Source organism: Trematomus bernacchii, unplaced genomic scaffold (assembly GCF_902827165.1).
Source record: "Trematomus bernacchii unplaced genomic scaffold, fTreBer1.1, whole genome shotgun sequence".
Lineage (NCBI taxonomy): Eukaryota > Metazoa > Chordata > Actinopteri > Perciformes > Nototheniidae > Trematomus > Trematomus bernacchii.
In genome coordinates this window covers 604,601-628,982 of record NW_022987966.1, presented here as the reverse complement: position 1 = coordinate 628,982, position 24,382 = coordinate 604,601, and the positions used below count along the sequence as shown (strand labels likewise).

The window sequence follows — 24,382 nt, the reverse complement described above, 5'->3', positions numbered from 1 at the left end:
CAGTCCCCCTGGAGCAAAACGGGGGCAACTAACTAAGTGCCTAAGACCAGGGCCTCCACCAACCCAAAATAAATGTATAAAAAGTACATTTAAATGTTTTTATTTCATATATTGACTGCCATGTAATACCATTTCAACTTCAATGAATGTTGGAAACACAAATATTGGTTGTAGACTCAGAATGAAGCACAACTTCATGTCATACAATGAATTGAGTTTATTTGTAATTGTGTAAAAAATATGAGCATTGATTAGGAAGCAGGACCTGCAGGAACAGAGAATGGTGATGGATGGAGCTGGGAAGTGAGAAGAATAAAGAAAACAGATCAACTTTATTATCGGATATTAAACATTTAATTTTCAAAAAAAAGTGCTGCTCTTACAGTTTTCAAGTGTGTAAAGATGATTTCACATGACTTATGCAAAATATCACACTCAATACATGTGTGTCTATGTGGGGTGCAGCTCTGGGGGGTGCATTGTGCCTTTGATGTATATAAATAATATACCATAACCAAATACGTACAGTGGAAATCAGGTTGCCAGAGCAGGTCAGTCCAGTGTGCATGTTCCTCAAGGTCTCAGCAGAGTTACAGGTGAGGCAAAGAAAATAAAAGAGAAAAAGGTCAGTAACAACACTTTAAAGTAACAACACTTGAAACACTTAGAATAATTTTCTCTCAGTAATCACTCAACTACTGTCTTGCCAAAAAACAGACTGACTCACCCTCACTATCATCACAATGAAGAATGTCATGCAAAGCTGCCTGCCTTCGACTCTCCCTGAACTGCCTGATATTTTGAATGTTCAATGTTAACCATTTGTGCAGATAGCATGAAGTAGAAAAAAGATCGCTAATGTAGCGTTAGCCTACATTAGCATCGGCCCCTGGGACCCCAGTGGAGGGTGTACGGGCTTAAACCGGTGTGACAGTACTCTTCAAAGGTTTCACAAAATACTTACCATCATGACTACTCTTACTGTTTAACATTTTGGTTTACTTATGTTACTTCATGTTAAGGCTAATAAAAAATGGCAAGGCTAACTAACGTGCTTGCTACTAGCTAGGTAGCTAACTTGACTATGTTCCATGCACAATATGTATTTTACCTGATGTGTTTGATCCAGCGACTCCTGGCCCTTTTATCAGACGGGAAGCGAAAGAATGAGCAAGAGGTATTATTACTGGAATGATAACAACCTGGTACAAAGCACACAGGCATCTTGTTCAAGTAAGTAAGTACAGTAAGTACATTTATTTTAGCTATCTCTTATATTTAGTGGAGGGAATAAATCCGCTATGACATCACTTACGCGAGGATTCTGGGATCTGTAGTCTTTCTAGTTGCGTATTTTTCAAAGTCTTATATTTCAACAGTTTTAAGACAAACTGTGACTTTTTTGACATGGAAATGATTTTTTAAGATTGACAAACATCATATGTGTAATTCATAGCACAATTCAAACGGGATCGAAAGATACGTTTTCTCTCCCCATTGACTTCAATGCATAATTTTTCCGAAATAAGGTCCCATTACCCGGAAGTAAGTGGGCGTGACTTCGCCACTCTATAGAGTCCAGTAGAGGGCGGAGCCTGTGATAGATATAACTATGACCACCTCTACAATCATTTAGAAGCTTAAAGTACTCAAATGTTGTACTTGTACTGCAGTTTGAATGTTAACTAAGTCAAAGTACAAAAGCATTTGGATGGAAATATAGCCTTAAGTACAATTACCTAAGAATTTCACAGTATTGGGTACATTTCTCTAGTCCACTTTACAAATATAGAATAAAGGGAGTGGCTGCCAACCATTGTTTTCAAAATGAAGAAACAAAATACTGTTTTAAATTTAAATAAATTATTGATTACTATCAGGAGACAGAGGTGGGAGAAGTACTAGCACAAGTAGTGATTGTGCAGATTGGTCCATTTCAGAATAATATATGTTTTATAATGATTGATCATGAAAGTGTTCTCAAAGCTGGTAAAGGTGCAGCTAGTTTGAATGACTTTGTATACTGCAGGGTAGCTTGTGAATTTACTCCAGGTGGAACTAAAGTCTGATTTAACACTTGATTAAATTTCACATCATTCATCCAGATCTGTAAAATAACTAAAGGGATTTAATACATGTAGTGGAGTAAAAGTACATGATTTACCTTGTAGTGGAGTAAAAGTACAAAGTAGCATAAAATGTAAAGTATCAAGTACAAGTACGTCAAAATTGTACTTAAGTACAGTACTTGAGTAAATGTACTTACTTCCCTCCTCTATCAGGCACAATAAGGTCTGTGTTTATGTTTGTGGTTGTGTGAAAATAATTGTCCATGAATCCTCAGTATATAACAATTTATTCTTACATTTACAGTAATATAGATATATACAGCATACATGACATGTGAGTAATACTGTGATATCCAGACAGTGGTGCTGGAGGCCGACAGGGAGCCACCACGTAGAAGAGGAGGGGTTTGAAAGACCAATGTTTGAAAATGGTCTAAAAGCAGCAGAATAACATTTGATGAGTTGAACTACAATAATACGCTCTGTCTGTTTCCCTCTGATCAAAAGAAAGAAAGAAATGTTAGCGCTGCTGTTCTCACATGTCACTTTAGAAACCATTTGAACCTACATCTTCATCTTTTACAAGAGGAGAGTCAAATCAGAAGTTCTTCACATTTCTTCTGGCATTGAAGCATTACAGTAAACCAGTAAAGATATCAATATGAATGATTCTGAAACAGGCAGGCAAGATGAATAAGGACAGAATATGGATAGAGCATAATGATGTTTGCAGTTCAGCTTAGTATGACTTTAAATGTGTTATTTGAGCATCTGTAGTTGTAAGACATTAGTGGCTGAGTCCTGAGTTTTGTCCTCAGCTGCTGATTCGTCCCAGTCCTCCCGTCTCCACACATCTACTCAGTCAGCAATTTGTTAACCATTACCAAGCAGAACATGCTCAGCATTAATCAGAGTAATAGACAATGCAGTGTCGGTGGAGGCCAGTATTCCGTCCACAGAATGTGTTTGAGATAGAAGTGGATCTTCAAATGTAAATGGTTAGGAGTTTCAGCTTTGTTAAAGGCTCTGAAGGACCAGCCTTCTGCCTTGTCTGTTGTCCATCGGGCAGAAACGTCCCAACACAACAAAGTCCACCTGCTTCTCACCTTTATCAAAGAGGACATATGCTCACTTTCAGGTTCATACATTGGGTCTCTACTAAAACATATTTACAAGCTTTAATGTTCACAAAACACATCATTGTTCTCATACTGCCTGTCTGAATAAACCTGTATTCACACTCTGTCTTTGTTTTTACATTGTTTTACATTGCCAATTGTGTTTGTTGACTTGTGAAGCCCTCTGAGACAAATAGGATTTGTGATTTTGGGCAATATAAATAAACTTGAATTGAATTGAATTGAATTGAATTGAACTGTCTGAAACGCTCCTTTGTAGCGCTTTAGCCCCCCTCCTGAGAAGTGCAGTGAGCCTGCATGGGACATGAGAAGAGGGGACACATCTGAATAGCCTGTTTAATCCCATGTTTTCTGATCGACAACCCATACAAAACACAGACCGGGTTTCAATACTTGGCAGTTTGTGGGATGGCAGGCACTCCATCTGCCCAGATACATGTTCAGAAGCACTGCTAAGCAGTCTCCTTTGTTAGCATCTTTATGAAGTCTTTAAGGATTGATGTATCTGCACACAGAGTCTTCACAGCTCACAGCGGTTGTCCTCAGTCTTGTAGCGGTCCATGATGCTCAGGACATCCTCCATGATAGAGGGGCCCAGATCCAGATTCAACCCCATCAGAGAGTCTGACCTGGACACCCCCCCTGAGACGGTGAGAGGGGCCGGGCGGCAGGGGGGGCTGGGCGAGTCACTGCGCTCACTCCTCAAGTCCTCATTGCTCAGGCCGGCATCAAAGTCCAGGCTGAGGCCCCGGCGACTGTCCAGGGGCCCGCAGGTCTCTGACATGGAGTCCTCAGAGGAGGCCTCCGAGAAGGACCCGGAGGAGGGGACGAGCCGGCGGACGGCAGGGGGGAGGGAGACGTCTCTGCAGGGCTCTGACGCCAGGCGGCCCACCAACCCGTTCTCAAACATCTGGCTGCGGCTGCCCGAGCGGCTGTGGCCGTTAGGCTGTCTGTGGCTGGAGTCTGTGGGGGTCTGGTGGGGGTGGAAGTGGTTCTGTTGGGAAGGAGGGGAGGGGTCGTCGAGGTGGAGGCGTGGGGGTTTGGGTGGGGCCTGCTCGTGGGCGATGAACACGGGCATGGAGATGGTGGTCTTCAGCAGGCCGCTGGAGGAGTGCTGGTAGTGGAAGCCATTGTAGGCGTAGCTGTGGGGGTCCGGGCCGTGGTCCAGGCGCTGCTCCACGCTGTGGGACCGCCCGTCCGGCCCCCCGCTCAGCCCCGACAGCATGCCCATCTTCCCCTGCAGGAAGCCCACGTCTCCAAACATGTCGCCCTCACCTTCCGGCCCCACGTGTGCGCTGTGACGCACGTCGCCCAGCGGGGGGCTGATCATGTCCCCTGAGAGCACATCACGGAGCCTCAGCCTCTTACCCTTCTTGGGAGTTGTAGTTTTTAAGTACATTGGTGTCTTTGCTGGCATTTTGGTCGATTTGAGGTGATTCAGGGAAAACTTCTCTTTATCTGAGAGGAGGGGAACACTCTGTGTATGTGGGTAGAGAGGAGGGGGGGGGTAAATGAACAGCTTACAAAGCAAACTCACTTTGAAGCTCCTCTGGATCGTTCCCCTCCCAATGAGAGATCCTGTCTGTGTTGCTTTTCCAAGTGAGTATACAAATATTTCAGTCGGTAGCAATAGCAACCCCGGGTTGTGCCTCGCGCTGTCATGTGACTCCGGGGGGGAGGGGAGGAGGCGGAAGGTCTTGACCTCAGATCTGGTCCCGGTGTCTTTCTCTCAAACACAGAAAAGCCATATCCAGCAAACACAGGGGCCACTTCACTTGAAAACACACACTCCTGTCTTTATCCCTCCTCAGACTGAAGGGTCCTGGTGGTCTGCTGTTGGCCCGTCTGCTGAGCTCTTCAGAAACTTCAGGAATGTGATGTGAAAATGCTGGAGATCTGAGGAGAAACAAGAGAGAAATGTGTCAGAGTGATGAAGAGAGGGAGGAAAGGCGAAGGGGAGATGGATGGGACGAAGGGGAAGGGAGGAGCAGGGTCTGGGGAAGAGGAGGAATGAAGGCGGGGGCAGATTTACAACCTCCCTTTCAGTGAAGACATATGACGGAAAACACTCCGGAGTGTTTGCTGAGAGGGGTCTACCGCCCCAGAGTGTGTGACTCCAGGCCTACAGTGAGTCAGACCAGGCAGAACATTGGTCACGCATTCCCAGAGGAGCCCTCCACTCAGTTAGTGGAAACGCAAATGACTGCTTTTAAAAGGTTTGGGCCTCTGCAACAACTCGCCTGTTATCAGTGAAACATCTCAAAGTCTCTTTCCTGAGACAAACACCGTGAATTATGGGATGCCATGGGTCAGGTCTCGCCTGAGGGCTCTGTGATCTTATGATCCCATCACCATCACAAACATTCCTTTGGTGTTTAACCCTTCAGACAAAAACAAGTGCTCATGTTCAGAGGTTTGACATTTGAAATGTGCAGTGCTTTCCTTCACAACAAGAGAGCTAGATGTTTGATGATGATGGGGAAACAACCGTTTAAAATACTTTTCCTGAGGTCTGGGTGGGAGGTGTTTGGGGGGAAATGACCTACATTTGTGTTGTATTCATATGTCTCTGTACACATCATGTTTCCCCAAATAAAATATTACTAAAAAAGTACAATGTCTTTCTTTTTGTAGCCTGAGGAAGCATTTTGTCTTGAGGAATGTTTTAACTAAATTTCATAAAATAATTGTATGTATTTGTATTCTTATACAACTCTGACACAATTGTTGCTACACTTAAAGGTAGGGTAGGTAAGTTTGAGAAACCGGCTCGAGATCGCTAGAATTTGAAAATACACAGCCGGAAAAAATCTGCCACTTCCTTATAGAGCCCCTCCTCCAACACACACGAACGTGCACATGACCAATGAGGGCACGAGATAAGTTTGTGCACAGATGGAAGGCTGACAGGCAGGTAGGCCATCCAGTTATTTTAGCCGGGCCGGCTAAAATGATTGGTCGTGCTTTTTACAGTATTACGGCTTCCACAGATGATATTTTTTTATGGATTTTTTGTCAAAGCACTTAAGATATTCATTGCTATCGGGATGTTAAGAGCATTCCATGGAATATAACAGAAAGTGTATCTCGAGCCGGTTTCTCAAACTTACCTACCCCACCTTTAAGTGTGAATGCATTATCATGTGTTTCCTTGATGAATGCTCACCATTGTTTGAAAATGAAACAGTTATATACCAGAGTGTTGTGATAATTTCTTGTGACTGGGTTCACGGCCTCTCAGTTTATTGAGGAGATGATTATATGCACTGAGGAGTGTCCTGTTTGTCTCTGGCCAACCCGGTATCACGGGAAGACGTGAACATGTGACGATCTACCATGCTGGGAGACGTGAATATGTCACGGTTTCGTCCCTTCAAACGTGACAGTTACACGGTATTGTTAACATGGCCCAACCAGTGGAGAAATACCCGGAAGTGCCTAGCAAATGGTCTACCGCGCCTATTGGTCGGTTTTTATTGTCAAAATTAGATGTTTTTAATTAAGTTTTTAATCGTCACACTCGATTTCGCCGATTTTCTTGTTGCCCTAGCTGGTCGACACCTCTTTTAGCAGAAACAAAGGCTACATTAATGTATTAAATCGATGTTAATCCATGTGTGTGGATCATAGACTGTATATATAAAGGTGTGGATGTGGAATTAACGGACGTGACGTTGTGCGATTGCGTTGCCAGGCAACGCAATTTACAAACTCTTCAACTACAACCCTAATTATATTTAAAAACATTTTAGAAGGCCTCACGAAATACTTTAATGTAAATTAAAATGTAAATGTGAAGGGATGTGTGTAATGTGGTGATTGACATTATTCACCCACGGATCTATGGGTTGGGGGTATTGTTCCGCACAGACATTTTAGTTAACCGCACTACTGTTGATGTGAAATCCGAAAACATTTTTTTTAAATAAAATAATACTTTATTCCGAGTTTGCTTGCTTTTCTCTTTGGAAGTCATCACATAACGGCATTGTAATACACGGTTCGGCTGCATTAAATATGACATATCTGCCGTAGTTCTGTATTTATAGAGCCCTGATGAGAAGACTTCTGGACAAACAGGAAGAACTGCCGCCAAAACTGAAAACGTGACGTGGATCATAAATATATCAGCAATTAAACAACATCTTACATTTCTTTTCACACAATACGTCTCCTTGCAGTATCAATACTAATTTGGCTGACTTTTATATTTGATCCAATTGGTAGATAGGTTATATTTACACCATAACGGTGCACAGCTGATAGAAAAGGACTTGTAGTTTTTAAAGATATTACTGATTTTCTTTGAATATAAGAATGTAAATACTGAGTTGAGAGAATAGTCAGGGGATTTGGGTGATGGGAGACACATCTATGGATTCAGAATTTCAATAGCTTACTGTTAAATGACGGATATACCTTTCTGTCTGTGATGTTTTACAAATCAGATATTAGAAGTAAAACATGTGAAATAATATAGCAATATCCTGTACAATTATGTGAAAACATGAATAAAACTACACATCTTCAGATGTTATACATACACAAGTGTCCTACACTAATAATACAAAGTTATTATGGCTGTGTGTACCTTGTGTGCACCGCCTAGTGGTTAAAGCACGTTATTGAATTAGTTGTGTATATGATATGTCAATGAACCTTAGAAAATCTTGAAAGGGATATGCAAAATAGCCATTATATACAGTCTTTAATGAACTATTAGTAGAGAATAACGAGTAATGAATATACTTTATAGAGATCTGCAGATAAATGTTTAGTCTTCTCAAGCAGCAACTATCAAATATCTCTCCTGATTGTTGGCACTTGACAATCACCTTTCCCTGAATTTTACTCAAGTGTAACTAAAGTCTGATTTAAGGGTTGTTTTTATTTCACATCATTAATCAGAATCTGCAAAGTAACTAAAATAAATGTAGTGGAGTAAAAATACCAGGTTAACCTCTGAATTGTAGTGGAGTAGAATTGCTGTTTTGTTTAGTGATGGATATTGAATATGGAATAAAGGTTTTGACAAGACCTGGTGTAACAATAATCAAAAAGGACATTAAAAGATCATAAGTGGTTTTGTTTTACATATATTTTAAGGATAATAATAGCAATGTAACACTGTCTATGACACTTATAACACTGATTTGAAAAACATACAGAAAAAACGAATTCACTGCCCTTAATAAAGTATTTAAATATACATTTCAGGTGTGCTGTTTTGTTTAGATCATTAACATCTGGAGCTCTTTTAATGTCCTTTTTGATTATTGTTACACCAGGTCTTGTCAAAACCTTTATTCCATATTCAATATCCATTACTAAACAAAACAGCAATTCTACTCCACTACAATTCAGAGGTTAACCTGGTATTTTTACTCCACTCCATTTATTTTAGTTACTTTGCAGATTCTGATTAATGATGTGAAATATAAACAACCCTTAAATCAGACTTTAGTTACACTTGAGTAAAATTCAGGGAAAGTTGATTGTCAAGTGCCAACAATCAGGAGAGATATTTGATAGTTGCTGCTTGAGAAGACTAAACATTTATCTGCAGATCCCTATAAAGTATATTCATTACTCGTTATTCTCTACTAATAGTTCATTAAAGACTGTATATAATGGCTATTTTGCACATCCCTCTCAAGATTTCAAGATTTTCTAAGGTTTATTGACATATCATATACACAACTAATTCAATAACGTGCTTTAACCACTAGGCGGTGCACACAAGGTACACACAGCCATAATAACTTTGTATTATTAGTGTAGGACACTTGTGTATGTATAACATCTGAAGATGTGTAGTTTTATTCATGTTTTCACATAATTGTACAGGATATTGCTATATTATTTCACATGTTTTACTTCTAATATCTGATTTGTAAAACATCACAGACAGAAAGGTATATCCGTCATTAAACAGTAAGCTATTGAAATTCTGATTCCATAGATGTGTCTCCCATCACCCAAATCCCCTGACTATTCTCTCAACTCAGTATTTACATTCTTATATTCAAAGAAAATCAGTAATATCTTTAAAAACTACAAGTCCTTTTATATCAGCTGTGCACCGTTATGGTGTAAATATAACCTATCTACCAATTGGATCAAATATAAAAGTCAGCCGAATTAGTATTGATACTGCAAGGAGACGTATTGTGTGAAAAGAAATGTAAGATGTTGTTTAATTGCTGATATATTTATGATCCACGTCACGTTTTCAGTTTTGGTGGCAGTGCTTCCTGTTTGTCAGACTTGTTATATCTATGATCCACACACATGGATTAACATCGATTTAATACATTAATGTAGCCTTTGTTTCTGCTAAAAGAGGTGTCGACCAGCTAGGGCAACAAGAAAATTGGCGAAATCGAGTGTGACGATTCAAAAATAAATTAAAAACATCTAATTTTGACAATAAAAACCGACCAATAGGCGCGGTAGAGCATTTGCTTGGCACTTCCGGGTATTTCTCCACTGGTTGGGCCATGTTAACAATACCGTGTAACTGTCACGTTTGAAGGGACGAAACCGTGACATATTCACGTCTCCCAGCATGGTAGATCGTCACATGTTCACGTCTTGCCGTGATACCGGGTTGCTCTGGCAGCCTGTCTTATCTAAAAAAAAATAATAATAATAATAAAAGTAACTTTTCAAACTGATACAACTTAGACCTCAGCGTTGTCAGCTGACTGCGGCAAAATGTCCTTGTTTCCATAGCGTTATCGTCTCAGTGGCATCTGAAGAGGTGCTGTGAAGTTCACACAGTCAGGTGACTCTGAACTTCACACAGATAAAGAACAACCTACTCACATCTTTTACTTAGGCACATTAACATACCACTCTGAGAAATACTTTTTTTTTAGCATCCAAATAGTTTTCAAGCATCAACGGTAATATAACTCAATATGCAAAAGGGATCATTTGAGAACATTTGACTAATATCGGATTATATTTACGGATGCTTTAATTTGTTCCTCAATGTAATGTTGCAGCATGTAAAGGTGGGGCTTACATCAATGTATGTCCTGCTACCCTCTTTTATCTTATAATAATGCATAATCATTTATTTATTTATATTTGGTGAATCTGAAAGTAACTTTTGTAATCTAACACATGTAGTGAGTCAAAAAGAACAGTAGTAGTGTTGTAGTATAAAAGTACCTCCAAGTTGTGTTTTTTTAAAGCACAAGGGAATGAAGTGTGAGATCATAACAGGGAATCATGAGCTGTCTTCTTCTCATTTCAAAAAGTGTTTCAGACATATAAAGGGAATTTGAGGTTGAGTCTCTAGAAGGACGTGCGTGTAGCCCCTGAAGCGTCTACGAGGCTGTCTTCAGATGCTGCTATGTAGGGAAACACTGCCTCCAGGACAAAGTGGAATGATATAGTTCAGTCCAGGTGTTCATGTTGCTAAGCTTTTGCTTGAAATGGGACAGATTGAACATTAGTCTAATTTGCATGGGAAACAAAAAAAGTGTTCCTTAAAAAGACCACAAAACTGAGCAGCACTGATTGCATCACAGCAGAGGATAATATTACACAGAAGTCGATACATCATTTCAAAGAAGACATGAAGGTAAGAGAAAAGAAAGATGGCCATGAAGTGTAGATTTACATTTCAGGTCCTTCTGATGCTTTTAAAGAAACAGACTTCACAGTAAAGGGGAAAAAACTATCTGCTATTTACACAAAAGGTCAAACTACATTTTACCAAATGACTGCCAGAGACAGACGTAAAGTCCTGAGGGTGTTCTGCAGCATTCAGGTGCTAAGTAACATTCCCAGCAGGAGTTCATTAGATGAGGCTCCGTGGGGGTGGCCATGGGGGGGGAGCTCCTTTCACCTCCATCCTAGGATGCCTTCTATTAAGGCCTCCTTCACATGGGAACGTTTGCGTTTATGCACAGTATGCGTATTCAAAAAAGTCTTCCGTTCACATGCATTCGTTTCATTTAACGTGTCTGTTCAAACGAGACCGCTGGAAACGCTGTAGTACATATGCCGGGACTGTAAGTGGCGCTGTAACTTCCGCCAAAATACACCAAAAGCAGCGAAGAAGAGCAGCCTGGAGCAGCCCCGCAGCAATGTTGCCATGGCTACCCTTCTGTTTATGCCCCGCGGTGTATTTAGCAACATGTAGTTCATGTAATTCTCCATGTCCACTTGTTGCTGATGGTTGTGGTAGAGGAGCTGTATATTTGTGCACTAATATCTGTAGCATGGTCAGTAGCAGTAGCACTAGCAGTAGCTACTGACAGGAGGAAGTGTGTGGCAATTGCTGGTATTCAGCGGGATATAGTCATTTCCTCAGCATATGGATAAATGCAACGGGGAAGTTAACTGAAAGAAACCGAATCTGTGGATATTGCATCGACCGACCAAGAAGCACGTCTCCGTGGAGAGGACGCGCTCAGAAAGAGAGATATTCTCTACAAACACCGGGTGAGATCGCTCCTCTGGGATACGCCGGTCCTCGTGAACAATAATGGCCTGGATTAGGCAGTAAAGACAATTTTGGTGTATCGCAGAGCGGACTTTTTAATTTTGTTTGTGTTGTTTGGCTGGAAAATTGTCAATATAATGGATCAATGCATGAAATCTGACTCTGTTTATTTTGTTTAAGGAGTATATTGGGCGTTAACAATTCTGGTTTGCCTTTTATAATATTATTTCATTCAAGAACCCCTTGTGCGTTTAATTAACACAGCTATTTTTGATAGTTGCTACAACAGTGAGCAGGAGAGGTGGGGAGAGGTGGGGCTATCGTTATTTTTTCAGGAAATATTCGTATAGAGGTGATTACACGGACTCGGTTGACCCCCCAGAGCGTTTCGTTTGCAAATCTATCCACCTTGGGACCCGTTATCGTTTGTGGGGTCAGTTTCTATCGGCCTCGTGTAAATAATAGGGCTATACGCACGCGAAACTATGCAGATACAAGCAGTTTTCTCCTCGTGTAAACGGCGCCTAAACCTCAATTTTGGTTCATGGCAAAATATCTGCAAACGTTGATGTCCCCAGCATCCTCAATGTTAGCTGCTGACACGCCTTACTATTGGTTAACATTGTAACTGCTTAGCCTCAGCATGTTAGCATAGTTACTGTCAGTGTAAGTTACCATGCTAGTGTTAGCATTTAGCTCAAAGAATCTCTAGCATGGTTGTAGACACTTTATCTTTTCCTTCAGATGGTCGAGGTGAAGCTCACTTTAACTGATTGATGATCATATGTTTAAGATGTGACATCTTAACATGCAAAGTAACCATTAACTCTAATTGTCTGAAAAAGAAAAAAGAGTCACTATGAATTTCCCCCACTGAGCATAACATTAAAATGTTTGTGTTTTGGTATTAGCTTTTACATGCTTGAGATAGGGTGAAATGTAGAAAATGTTTTGGTGAAGATTATAAATGGATTGTATTAGGTTCAGGGCTAAAACAGAAAAGGAGAAGGTAAAACTGGATGAGACTCGTATCTGGTTGTATCCATTAAAAACCCACTGACACTGACGTGTAGTAAGGTTCATCTCTGGAACTCACAGAACATCACAGATTGTCAATACATTTGAAATGTGAAAAAACTTTAATCATAATGAGTCTTAATGAGTCTTTCCTCTCGCCTCTCCCTCCAACCCCATGATCCATCAAAACATGAGAAAACATCTCGCATCCCCTGACCTCAGAAACATCAGAGAAGATGCTTATTAACTTGTCTGCTCTATTTTTAGAGTTAACATTTATGCCGCACAAATGGAAGCAAAGGAGTGGAACAAACGGTCAAACATCTGTTAACAAACTACCCTGTCTAATGAAGGGAGGACGTAGACAGTCGGCTGCAATAAAGTCCACAAAAACAACGTCACAAAAATGTACCATAACAATGCAAATGCTCGTAAAAATACCACCAGTGTAGATTTGAACCAGTCAGAACTGGTTCAGAGGGTGGAGTCATATTCTGTTGAACTGATGAAGTTACAGTTTATGGATAATTTCCTGAGGTAAATTGCTGTTTGACTCAGAAGGATGATGGGATGTGGGCGACCTTCCTTTGTAATGCTTCTAAGGAATAATTCATCCAAATAAGGACAGCTGAGTCATAAATCTGTCGGCTGAAGTCATGATGATGAACCACGTCTCCATCACCCCTCAAAATATTGACGAGATTTCTTTGCATACAATATTTAAAAATAGTTAAGCCATGAATCAAGAATCATATTTTGCTTATTGAGAAGCCAAAGATGTTGAAATTGTATTTTCAGCATTCAGGAGGAAAAAATATCGAATGAGTTTTGTAACTCGATTTAATTTTACATTGTACTGTACAAACAAAGCTAAAAAAAGGTAGTCGTTGTTCTAGTGCAGTCATGTCATAATCGTTTAATTGATTTATTGATTGATAGAAAAAATAATCAACGATTTGGAGGACTTAATGTTTCATTTATCAAGATAAAATTGTGAAAAATGCCAAACAGTGTTTAGTCTCAGCTTCTCAAATGTCTCAGATTTTCTGCATTTCTTTATATAATTTAAACAAAATGTATTTGGATTGTTGACAACACAAGACATTTGAAGACGTCAATTTGAGAAGCTGTCATTAGCTATTTTGAATTGTTTGATCATTTATAGACAATACTACGAACCGACTATTTGAAAAAATAATGAAAAAAGCTGTTTGTTTCAGCCATGGTAAAAAGTATGGGTAATACTTTATATTAAGGTACACAAATTAACCATCAACTAGTTGTTCATCAACATGCATATTAGCAGTATATTGGCTCTTTATTAGTCATTATAAAACACCTATTAATGCCTTATTCTACATGACCATATTCTACAAGTAATAAGCCATTAGTTGAGAGTTTTTCCTCAATAACCCTCTAATTGGTGCTTATTTATTGCAAGTAAGGAAGTTGTTGTATATGAGTTTGGGTCTTAATATGCTCTGCTCAATATGGGCCTTTTAAGGCAGTAATACCACAAGAATAGTAATTCTCCCATAATAACACTTAACAAATATGATCTATTCTTATGTAACAAGACATGAAACTATAAGTGTTAATTGTGTCTAAATAACTCAAAATTGGTGTTCTCTTAGCTTCACTTTTCTTTACTGGCACGCTGCTGATGATGCAATGAGCCTCAGAGGAGACTCACTGACCTGACATCTGTTTCTGCTCTCAGCTCCATTAGTGCTACATGTGTCCTCCAGGACAGACAGTGAGCCCTGTCATCTTCCAGGACAGACACTAGACGGAGTATGCCGCTCCTCTCATTGTTGTGATCCTCTCACTCTCCTTCGTCATGCGTAATTACGCACAGCAGGAGACTGTTGACAAAACGCCTTTTGCTTGTCTGCTAATCCGTTTGTTTTTACCAAAAAAAAGTTAAGCTGATTTCATCTTCCATCAAACTCATCCAGATTTGGTTTGATCTATATATTATTCAAATAAAAACAGTTAAAAACTGCACAATATCTGAGAATAAGTTCATGTTCATGTAGAACACTGGTGAGGAAATGTATGATTGAGTCATCAGAAGCTCTGATTCATCTCTCGGGGCGTTAAAAAAGGGTTACTTTGTAAACAGGCTTGAGATCAAATCTCTCCCCCTGTCTCTGTTTCTCTCCAAGCTTCATTAGAATAGTTTAAAAAGTAATCAAAAACATAAAAAAAAAGGTGTAGCCACTACAGAAACGCACAGATGAGAAATAAAACATCTTTGAATTGTCTTTCCCTCGGTTATGCAACTGCAGCTGAGATCAGCCCTCTGTCCTGGAGACTCCCTCTCCGGGTGAGTGATCGGTGCGAGTGGAACAAATCTGTCTCTTTCTAGTCTAATCCAGAAAAAGCAAAGCCACTTCCACTCAGGATAATAAAATGCCTTTTCTGACAGGCTTTAATAAATGTGACTCCCACAAACCTCTGTCCGCTAATAAGCATGATGCACCTGGAGCTCTGGATCTGTCCTCCTTCAGATCAAACTGTCCCATGGTGTAGCTGGACCTCTCTGTATCTCTGTGTTCTCTCTCCCTGTCAGACAGCAGGACTCTGGCGGCCTGCCCGCTGCTGTGACCTGCTCTGGGTTTAGCCCCAGGATGAGTTTATTCCTGGAGATCTGCAGGTAGTGTGAGTCACTGGGTGCGTTTCCAAAACGTGTATTATTTCCTTCATCACTGATTAGATTTTTTGGACTGCTCCTGTTAAACTCTCATGAGAATTTAGATCATTTGGTGATGTTGACCCTTTCAAGGCTCATCGGATGGCTGAATGAATCCTACACTGTCCCACATAAGAGCAGCACCAAGAGAAAAATCATGATCCTGCTACCTAGTGCTTCACCAGATGATACTATTTGGCTAAAACCCAGCTGGTGGTGAGGTCTGTAAAAGGTGTGTAGTAAAGTGAGCATGTTTGGATGTTTCTCTCCACATGTTGAAACCAAAGGGAGTGTCACGCGCAGTGGAGCCATTATGTTTACAGATAAAAAGTTAGACTGGTCAGTTTTCCCTCTTTTTGTTTTTCACATAATAGAAAGCAGTAGGTCTATTCAACAGGTAGGCAGCTGCCAGCGACCGACCCCTCACCACGTTTAAACCCAGGGAGAAAATACCACAAAAAGCCCGAAAAATAACCTGATATTCACATTTACCTTAAGAGGGAAGCGTCGCTCCGTCTTTCCTGCGGGAATAAAATCCCCGGAGTTCAGTTTTACAATCAACCGACACAGCGCTCAGCCGGGCGGATAAGCCTCTTACCGCCGGGTATTACTGCTCTGGTGCTCTGCACCGAGAAAGTTCAACAGGGATCCGCTACTCACACACAGGAGAGTAGCCAATCAAATACTATGAGCACGGTCAACATCCGGTTAGGAGTTTCAAAATAAGATGCTGTGGCTCGTTATGAGTTCTCAGTCATCTAACAGTAACAAGTATCCAAAAAAATGGTAATAATTTACTTATCAAATGTTTGTACAACAGTGTATAACAATGCCATTAGCCTACAAGTACACATCCTACAATACATAGCTTTAGTACCACAAACGTACTCTAGTGTAAAACTGTAGGCTACTTGAAGATTAAAAAACTACCCATAATGCAAAAACTCTGGGTTGTATTATTAATTAATAGTATTATTCCGTTTTTATCGCAAATGAATAGGCTACATGTTCGAGCATTTTAACGTTGCTGTTCCTCAGGCTGCCGCATACACTGCCCTACTATTGAGTAGGTTAGTAGTACAGGACTGCATCATATCACACTAACAATATTACATGTTTTTTTACTGATGTAAAAGTTAATATGTAACAAAGGCTATCTGATCAATATCTTCAAGGCAAGGCAAGGCAAGGCAAGGCAAGTTTATTTATATAGCACCTTTCAACACAAGGTAATTCAAAGTGCTTTACAAAAATGGAAGACATTTTAAAAATGGCATTTAAAATCAGTCATTAAAAAGGAAAGATAATAAAATAAACATTAAAAGAAAAAATACATGGATAAAAGTTAAAAGTTACAGTGCAGTTTAAGATGTGAATAGTTCAATTAAAAGCAGCGGCAAAAAGAAAAGTCTTCAGCCTGGATTTAAAAGTAGTAAGAGTTTCAGCGGACCTGCAGGTTTCTGGGAGTTTGTTCCAGATATTCGGAGCATAATAACTGAACGCTGCTTTACCATGTTTAGTTCTGACTCTGGGGACAGAAAGCTGACCAGTCCCTGAAGACCTGAGGGTTCTGGATGGTTCATAATTTAGCAGTAGATCAGAAATGTATTTAGGGCCTAAACCATTCAAAGCTTTATAAACCAGCAACAATATTTTGAAATCTATTCTTTGACACACAGGAAGCCAGTGTAAAGACTTCAGAACAGGAGTGATGTGATCCACTTTCTTAGTGTTAGTGAGGACTCGAGCAGCGGCGTTCTGAATTAGCTGCAGCTTTCTAATAGATTTTTTAGTGAGGCCTGTAAAGACACCATTGCAGTAGTCGAGTCTACTGAAGATAAAAGCATGGACAAGTTTTTCCAAATCCTGCTGTGACATTAGTCCTTTAATCCTAGATATGTTCTTTAGGTGATAGTAGGCTGATTTAGTAACTGTTTTAATGTGACTGTTGAAACTCAGGTCAGAGTCCATGACTACACCTAGATTTCTGGCTTTATCTGTTGTTTTGAACATTGCAGACTGAAGCTCAGCGCTAACTTTTATACGTTCTGCCTTGGCTCCAAAAACCATTACCTCAGTTTTATCTTTGTTTAATTGGAGAAAGTTCTGACACATCCAGTCATTGATTTGTTCAATGCACTTACTCAGTGTTTGAATTGGAGCATAATCTCCTGGTGAAATTGTTACGTAAATTTGTGTGTCATCCGCATAGCTATGGTAACTTATTTTGTTGTTTTTCATTATCTGAGCCAGTGGTAGCATGTAGATGTTAAAGAGAAGAGGCCCCAAGATGGAGCCTTGAGGTACCCCACATGTCATATTTGTCAACTCAGATGTGTATTTACCTATAGAAATAAAGTTTTTTCTGTCCTTTAAGTAGGACTCAAACCAATTTAGAACTGTTGCCGAAAGTCCCACCCAGTTTTCTAGTCGGTCTAGTAATATGTTGTGGTCAACAGTGTCAAATGCAGCACTGAGATCTAATAATACTAACACTGAAGTTCTGCCACTGTCTGTGTTTAAGTGGATGTCATTGAAGACCTTTACAAGAGCAGTCTCAGTGCTGTGGTTTGGACGAAATCCTGACTGGAACACATCCAAACAGTTATTTAAATGCAAGAAGTTACTCAACTGTTGAAATACTACTTTTTCAATGATTTTACCTAGAAATGGCAGGTTTGATATTGGCCTGTAATTGTTCATTACTGAGGCATCTAGATTATTCTTTTTTAAGAGCGGTTTAATGACTGCAGTTTTCAGGGCCTCTGGAAAAATACCTGAGTGAAGAGATGTGTTTACTATATGAAGTAGATCTGAGGCCATGCAAGGAAAAACATCTTTGAAAAATCCTGTTGGAATAATATCAAGGCAGCAGGAGGAGGATTTCAGAAGTTGAATAATGTCCTCTAAGTTTTTACCATTAATCTGATGGAATTGTGTCATGGTGTTTGAATTGATATTAGGTGGACATAGGGACAAAACATTTGCTGTACCTGATGTAGAGGCACTGACTGCTTGTCTAATTTTCTGAATTTTGTCAGTGAAGAAGGAGGTAGCACAATAGATCAAATTGATATGATGTAGAAGAGTAGAAGTATAAGATAGCAGAGAATAGAAGTGTACAAATAAATGAAAAAAAAGTGTGGCAAAATGGTAATTAAGTTCAGCACTTGAATACATGCAAAAGTAACATTCCACAACTGCATAAATGAAAAAAAAACACATTCATGATTTTTCAAATATTAAAGGGCCCATGTCATGGCCATTTCCACTCATCATAATTCCATTGTTGAGGTATACTAAAATAGATTTATACTGTGCAATTTTCCAAACTCACATTGGTTTCGCATACAGCATCTCTGTAAAGTATGTGTATTCAGCAGTATTCACTCTCTCCACTAAACGGCTCGTTGGAGCTCTTGCCCCCCCCTCCCTGTGAGCCTAGTGTGCTCCGATTGGTCAGCTCGGCCACTCTGTTCTGATTAGTCAACCACCAGAGAGGCTCCGCCCATGTCTAACAGTGCTTTTTTCGGCTTGATCTGAGCGGAACATCAGTCTTATAATGGCGTCGGTACAGCCGTATATTTTAAACGCTAACTAACCGAACTGTACCTACAACTGTTGTTATAGAAGAGTACGTTATTTTTACCTGTAATAAACTACTACTGTTTGATGAGAAATCAAATCATGGTTTGCTATATATGAATGATATGTTATAGGAGCAAATAATTCAGGGAAGAAAGGATAGGCCTACTAAGTATTTCCATCAAACTTTATTTTTAGAAATGTACAAAATGAACATAAATATACATATATACACGGTATATCATCCATTCCTCCCCGTTGTCGGCATCTTGCCTATCGCAGTCGGGGCTTTTTAGGACGAGGCATCAGTGTGGTAGTCCCGTCCCCGTCATGTATTGTCCGCCAGGATCTGGCTGGACGAAATCAATTGCAAATCACAAAATATTAGAGAAACTTAGTTGTTTTAGATTTGTTAGTAGTAGTTGTGGTAGGAGTGTGGATCTATCTAATCCATCTATCTAATCAACACAGTAAGCTTGCCAGCTAATATGATAACCTAGCTTTCTTGTTTACCTTGGTAGCAAACACGATATGAACGGTAGCTCGGAGGAACGGCAACTATAATGTAGTGTAATAAAACTACTATGACAAAAGCTAGTGGTTCATATTAGGCTAGCAATAACGTGTTTATAATTGCAATCTTATACGGGTAGTCTGCTACGTTCGGTCATTCCGCTAGCATGTATAGCTAGCCTCGTTAGCTATACATGCTATCAGCGTAGCTCGGAGGAAAGCCAACTGTAATGTACTGACCGTACGGTAAATCACCCGGAGTATACTGTATGAGTATTCCGTGTGTGAATGCAGACATTCTCCTGCCATGACAAACATGTAAGGCCATCTGCTGACATTGTAGTTGATATATTTAAACGCTAGCAACGTCGTTAGCCCAGTAAGCACTGTGTCAATGGCTTGTTTAGTGTAATAAAACCACTATGAACAAAAGCTAGTGATTCATATTAGGCTAGCAAGAACGTGTTTACAATTGCAATCTTATACGGGTAGTCTGCTACATTTTTTATTTTTTATTTAGCCTTTATTTATACAGGTGTAAAATCTCATTGAGACACAAGGTCTCATTTTCAAGAGAGACCTGTCAGTGGTAACACTACCACACAAAGTTACAGACAGACAGGACACACAGACATTGTAGCTGGCATAACAACAATGTTTTCCCGAGCAAACCCATGTCTAGCTCCGTTGGTTAGCTCGGTAGCATACACGCTAGGAACGCCAGCTATAATGTAATTACGTTTTGCGACTGACCGTACGGTAAATCACCCGGAGTATACTGTCTATGAGTATTTCGTGTGTGAATGCAGACATTCTCCTGCTATGAGATACATGTATGTAAGGCCATCTGCTGATATTACAGTTGATATATGGAAACGCTAGCAACTTAGTTAGCACAGTTAGCACTGTGTCAATGGCTTAGCAGTTCGACACACGTTTACACATTTAAACAGTCTTGTTTGATAAATACACAAATAACAATGCAAACTTACAGGTTGTGTACCCGAATCTTCCCCTGCTCCAAACGGTCCAACCAAACTAGGAATAGCATCGTCCTTCAGTTTCAAATGCTGTGCATATCCGGCCTCAAACTGGGCAATGTTTTGGAAGCTTTCGTCTGTGAAATGCCGCGCACACAGTAACGTTCTTCGAACCTCTGAAGGAACAGTGTTAAACAGAAATTTCAACCACTGACTTCGTCGTGGTTCTCCTGTAGGACAAACAGCTCAGATTTCCCCTGACATTTCAGGAAACAGGTCCTTGGCATTGGCATGACTGGATCGATTGTGAACTGAACCAGAGCTTCCAACAGTAAATGTTAGGCTGGCAGAGGGTGCGGCCAGCGCCGCTGGGTGTGGCCATAGCTCTTCCGGATTGGTCCATTTTGTTCCGGGTACCGCATGACATCATGCCGTACCCGGAACTAAATGGAAGACTCAAATGGGCAGTGACGTATCTCCAACGAGGCGTTTTGGGGAGGTATTTTCTGTGTTAGAGTTTTACTCGCTACAGGGTGTACTTTGAGGGTTTTGACTCTGCACACCGTTTACATGCATAAAAACCTTCATAACACACAAGGGGACGGGTAATAACCGGAAAAGCATGACATGGGCCCTTTAACAAGATGTGTTTTGCTATATTTTGAAAGAAAGAAATTCCAAGCTTCCTGTATCACTTTGGGTCAACACTTCGGACTTTACAGGCAGAGCTCCTGATAAATGAGGCTTCAGATTGATGTACACTCAGTGTAAAAAGTACTCACATCTTTTACTTAATTAAAAGTAATATTGTATTGTAAAAAATACTTTGTTGCAATTAAAGTCGTATTTATTCAAAAAAGTACAAAATGATTGACATCAAAATGTACAAAAGTAACTTTCAGAATCATATAAATGAAAATAGTGGATTATGATTATGAATGCATGAATGTGTTTATCACAGCTGATAAAGGTGGCATCAGTCATTTAAATAAGTTTGAATACTACTGCTGGATATCTTAACCAATAATATAATGTTTATTTATTTATATTTTCTATTAGTTACAAATCTCAACCTGTAAAGAAACTAAAGCTGTAAAATAAATGTAGCGTAGTAAAAAGGTGTTATACTACCAGACAATACAATATTGGCTGGTATAGGATAAAGTAGAATACATTGAAAAAACTTAGATAAAGTAAAAGTTACTTAAAGATTGTATGTAAGTAAAGTACTCAGTAAAATAACTTCAATTCCACCATTGTATACTCCACAGTACACCTGTTTAAGTTCATTGCTCTGCAAGTGGTTTTCTGTCCATATGCACCTCATCGAGCCAATCAGAGAGCTGTTGGCCTCCTGCTGGGAGAGGGTGTGCAGATGATGAAGACTTTAATCTGATCAGCAGCAGGCAGACAGTAACCAGTCTAACGGCCACACCAGTGATCCGGCACAGGTCTCCCAGCAGGCTCTGTTTATTGTTCATATGGACAACCATTTGTTCAAAGAATCATCAATCATGCAGATTACTTTAGAATAAATCAATAATTGTCAGGCTGTATTGGAAACGGCAGCTTCGCAGGGTTATTTTAATGCTTTTTATAGCTGCACTAGTTTATGAGGCTTAAACAAAAAGTGCAACAGAGCAGAGCATCAACACTTCTCTCTCCAAATTAAAGAATCTTTATTGGTCCGCCAACATAAACTCTGCCAAGCAGAAAGTGTAGGGTCAGGAAATATTTCAGGCTTATAGTAAAGTTATATAAAAAAAGTTGAAACCTGTCCTGTCTTTTTTCGTTCCTTACAGAAGGTTGTTTTAAATAGAATAATATTTCAATATAAAATGTTGAGTTGGCAACTGCAGCTTTCAACACCTAATTACGGCTAATATCAAGATCTAAATTAAATAAAAAGTTACTGAATAAATCAGCCATAAAGTTATCATACCACTGGCCTTTGCACTAACCTCACCACTACACCAAAGTCTATAAGAATATGTTTGAAATTAACTAGTTAAATCTTTTGTATTGATTTTATTCCATTCCTTAAATATGTGTTTATTTAATATTTATATGTAGCATGAAGGGGCTAAAACATTGCACTGGTTCAAATCACCAATAAAGGAACTATGTAGCCTGGTTGCTACAGCAGCAGTATCTGGGTCAATGAAACACATCTTGTTTTCTCCACAGAGTCATAAAGCCTCTGCGTTATGGGGAATAATTAGACACTTAAATGGGCCTTACAATTCCTACTGCTGGCTCAGTGGAGACCTGCTGGAGCAGAACGTACAGAGGCTCTCTCCTCAGGGTTGGCACTGAGCTTAATTGCAGCGAGTAATGAGGATTTAACAAATGGAGAGTGCAGACGCATCTTGTTTACGGCTCCTGCAGGACGCCTGCACGGCAAATTAAAGCCAGTCCCTCTTCTCTCATCCACTGGTGAGTGCTTTCTGCCCGTCAGCAAAGAAACACAGGCGTCTTTTCCGCTGAAGCAGCATCTTACAATAACACTGCAACATGTGAAAAAACATAAGATGTTACTTTTAGGGTTTAGGGTTTCTGGCTCCACTTCACTCCCAAAATGCATGAAGAAGGAACAGAGTTAGAAGAGGTCAAACTGCAGCAACACTTGGGTTCAAGAGCAACTTTATTTATTGTAAGAGCAACACAGTTTATGGTCTTCATCAGGAACAGACAGCACATCATGTCAGTCATGTGTGATGGAATGTAACCAAGTAGCCCACATTTACTCAGGACGGACACATTTGGGGATCTTGTACACTACAAGAGTTTTTTCATTTCATGTAACTTTATTCCTCCAAGCACTGAATAAAGCAAGCCTGAAAACGTCAAAACTCTTGTGTATGAAAAACAACTTTATTGTGACACACACACACACACACACACACACACACACACACACACACACACACACACACACACACACACACACACACACACACACACACACACACACACACACACACACACACACACACACACACACACACACACACACACACACACACACACACACAGCTGTGGTAGGAGAATCATTCTGATCTTTTACTTAAAACAGGACTAACACAAAGAGAACACACACTCTTTCTCTCTCTGGCTCACAGTATCACTCTCAGTCTGAAAGTGTTTGAAGCAGAATGGAATGTGTAGACCAGATAAGAAGAGAAGTTCATCGAGTCACTGAAAGATGAGGTTATATCAGACAGCAGGGACTGAAGTGTACCACACACACACACACACACACACACACACACACACACACACACACACACACACACACACACACACACACACACACACACACACACACACACACACACACACACACACACACACACACACACACACACACACACACACACACACACACACACACACACACACACACACACACACAGATATGACATCACCTAAGTAAATCAAGATGTAATCAGTGCAGCACGGGGTGGGTCCACATGAGAGAAGGATCTCTCTCTCCAGGCCCCATGGCAGAGCTCCAGCCCCCCAGGTGTCCCCCCCTGCTGAGACCCCCAGAGCGGTTGGCGTTTGTCCAGCCCTGAGGGACAACGTTGGGGAGGTGGAGGCTTGTGTGTATTCTCTGGCAGAGTTTAACCCCAAGAAGGTTGTGTAAGAAGCGAAAGAAGAAAGGGGGAGGACAGCATCTTCTTTCGGTTTGGCTATTTACTTCATCTATCGGATTTATTTACAGAAAGAAGGGAAGAAATCATTTGTGCGCTCTTTGTAACATGGCACCACGTCGGTCCTGCAAACCGACCCTGGCAGACAGAGCCAATGTGTCCCTTGTCATTGTGAGTCATTATGCAACAGGCTCCCTCAGCCAGGTGGAATTCATTAGTCCTGAATGTAGTCTCACAGATTTCACAATAGTGAGTCAACATTGAGCA

General features: G+C 40.3%; 1 protein-coding gene and 1 long non-coding RNA gene across 2 annotated transcripts; both read right to left on the bottom strand.

The window, feature by feature from the left end:
* Positions 1 to 182: 182 nt before the first annotated feature.
* On the bottom strand, positions 183 to 1,241 carry LOC117471103. The gene is made up of 2 exons (XR_004554768.1): positions 527 to 1,241; positions 183 to 296 (listed from the first exon to the last, which is right to left on the bottom strand). It is a non-coding gene; the product is annotated as an uncharacterized LOC117471103 (long non-coding RNA).
* Positions 1,242 to 2,339: 1,098 nt separating this feature from the next.
* On the bottom strand, positions 2,340 to 15,988 carry zgc:154093 (uncharacterized protein LOC777623 homolog). The gene is made up of 2 exons (XM_034115809.1): positions 15,874 to 15,988; positions 2,340 to 5,104 (listed from the first exon to the last, which is right to left on the bottom strand). Exon 2 carries the CDS (start codon positions 4,623 to 4,625, stop codon positions 3,729 to 3,731), a length of 897 nt encoding a protein of 298 aa, XP_033971700.1. The 5' UTR covers positions 4,626 to 5,104; positions 15,874 to 15,988; the 3' UTR covers positions 2,340 to 3,728.
* Positions 15,989 to 24,382: the final 8,394 nt, after the last annotated feature.

What these genes read in the sequence shown, in the direction of transcription:
- zgc:154093 (XM_034115809.1), bottom strand. Translation starts at nt 4,625, where the DNA reads ATGCCAGCAAAGACACCAATGTACTTAAAAACTACAACTCCCAAGAAG.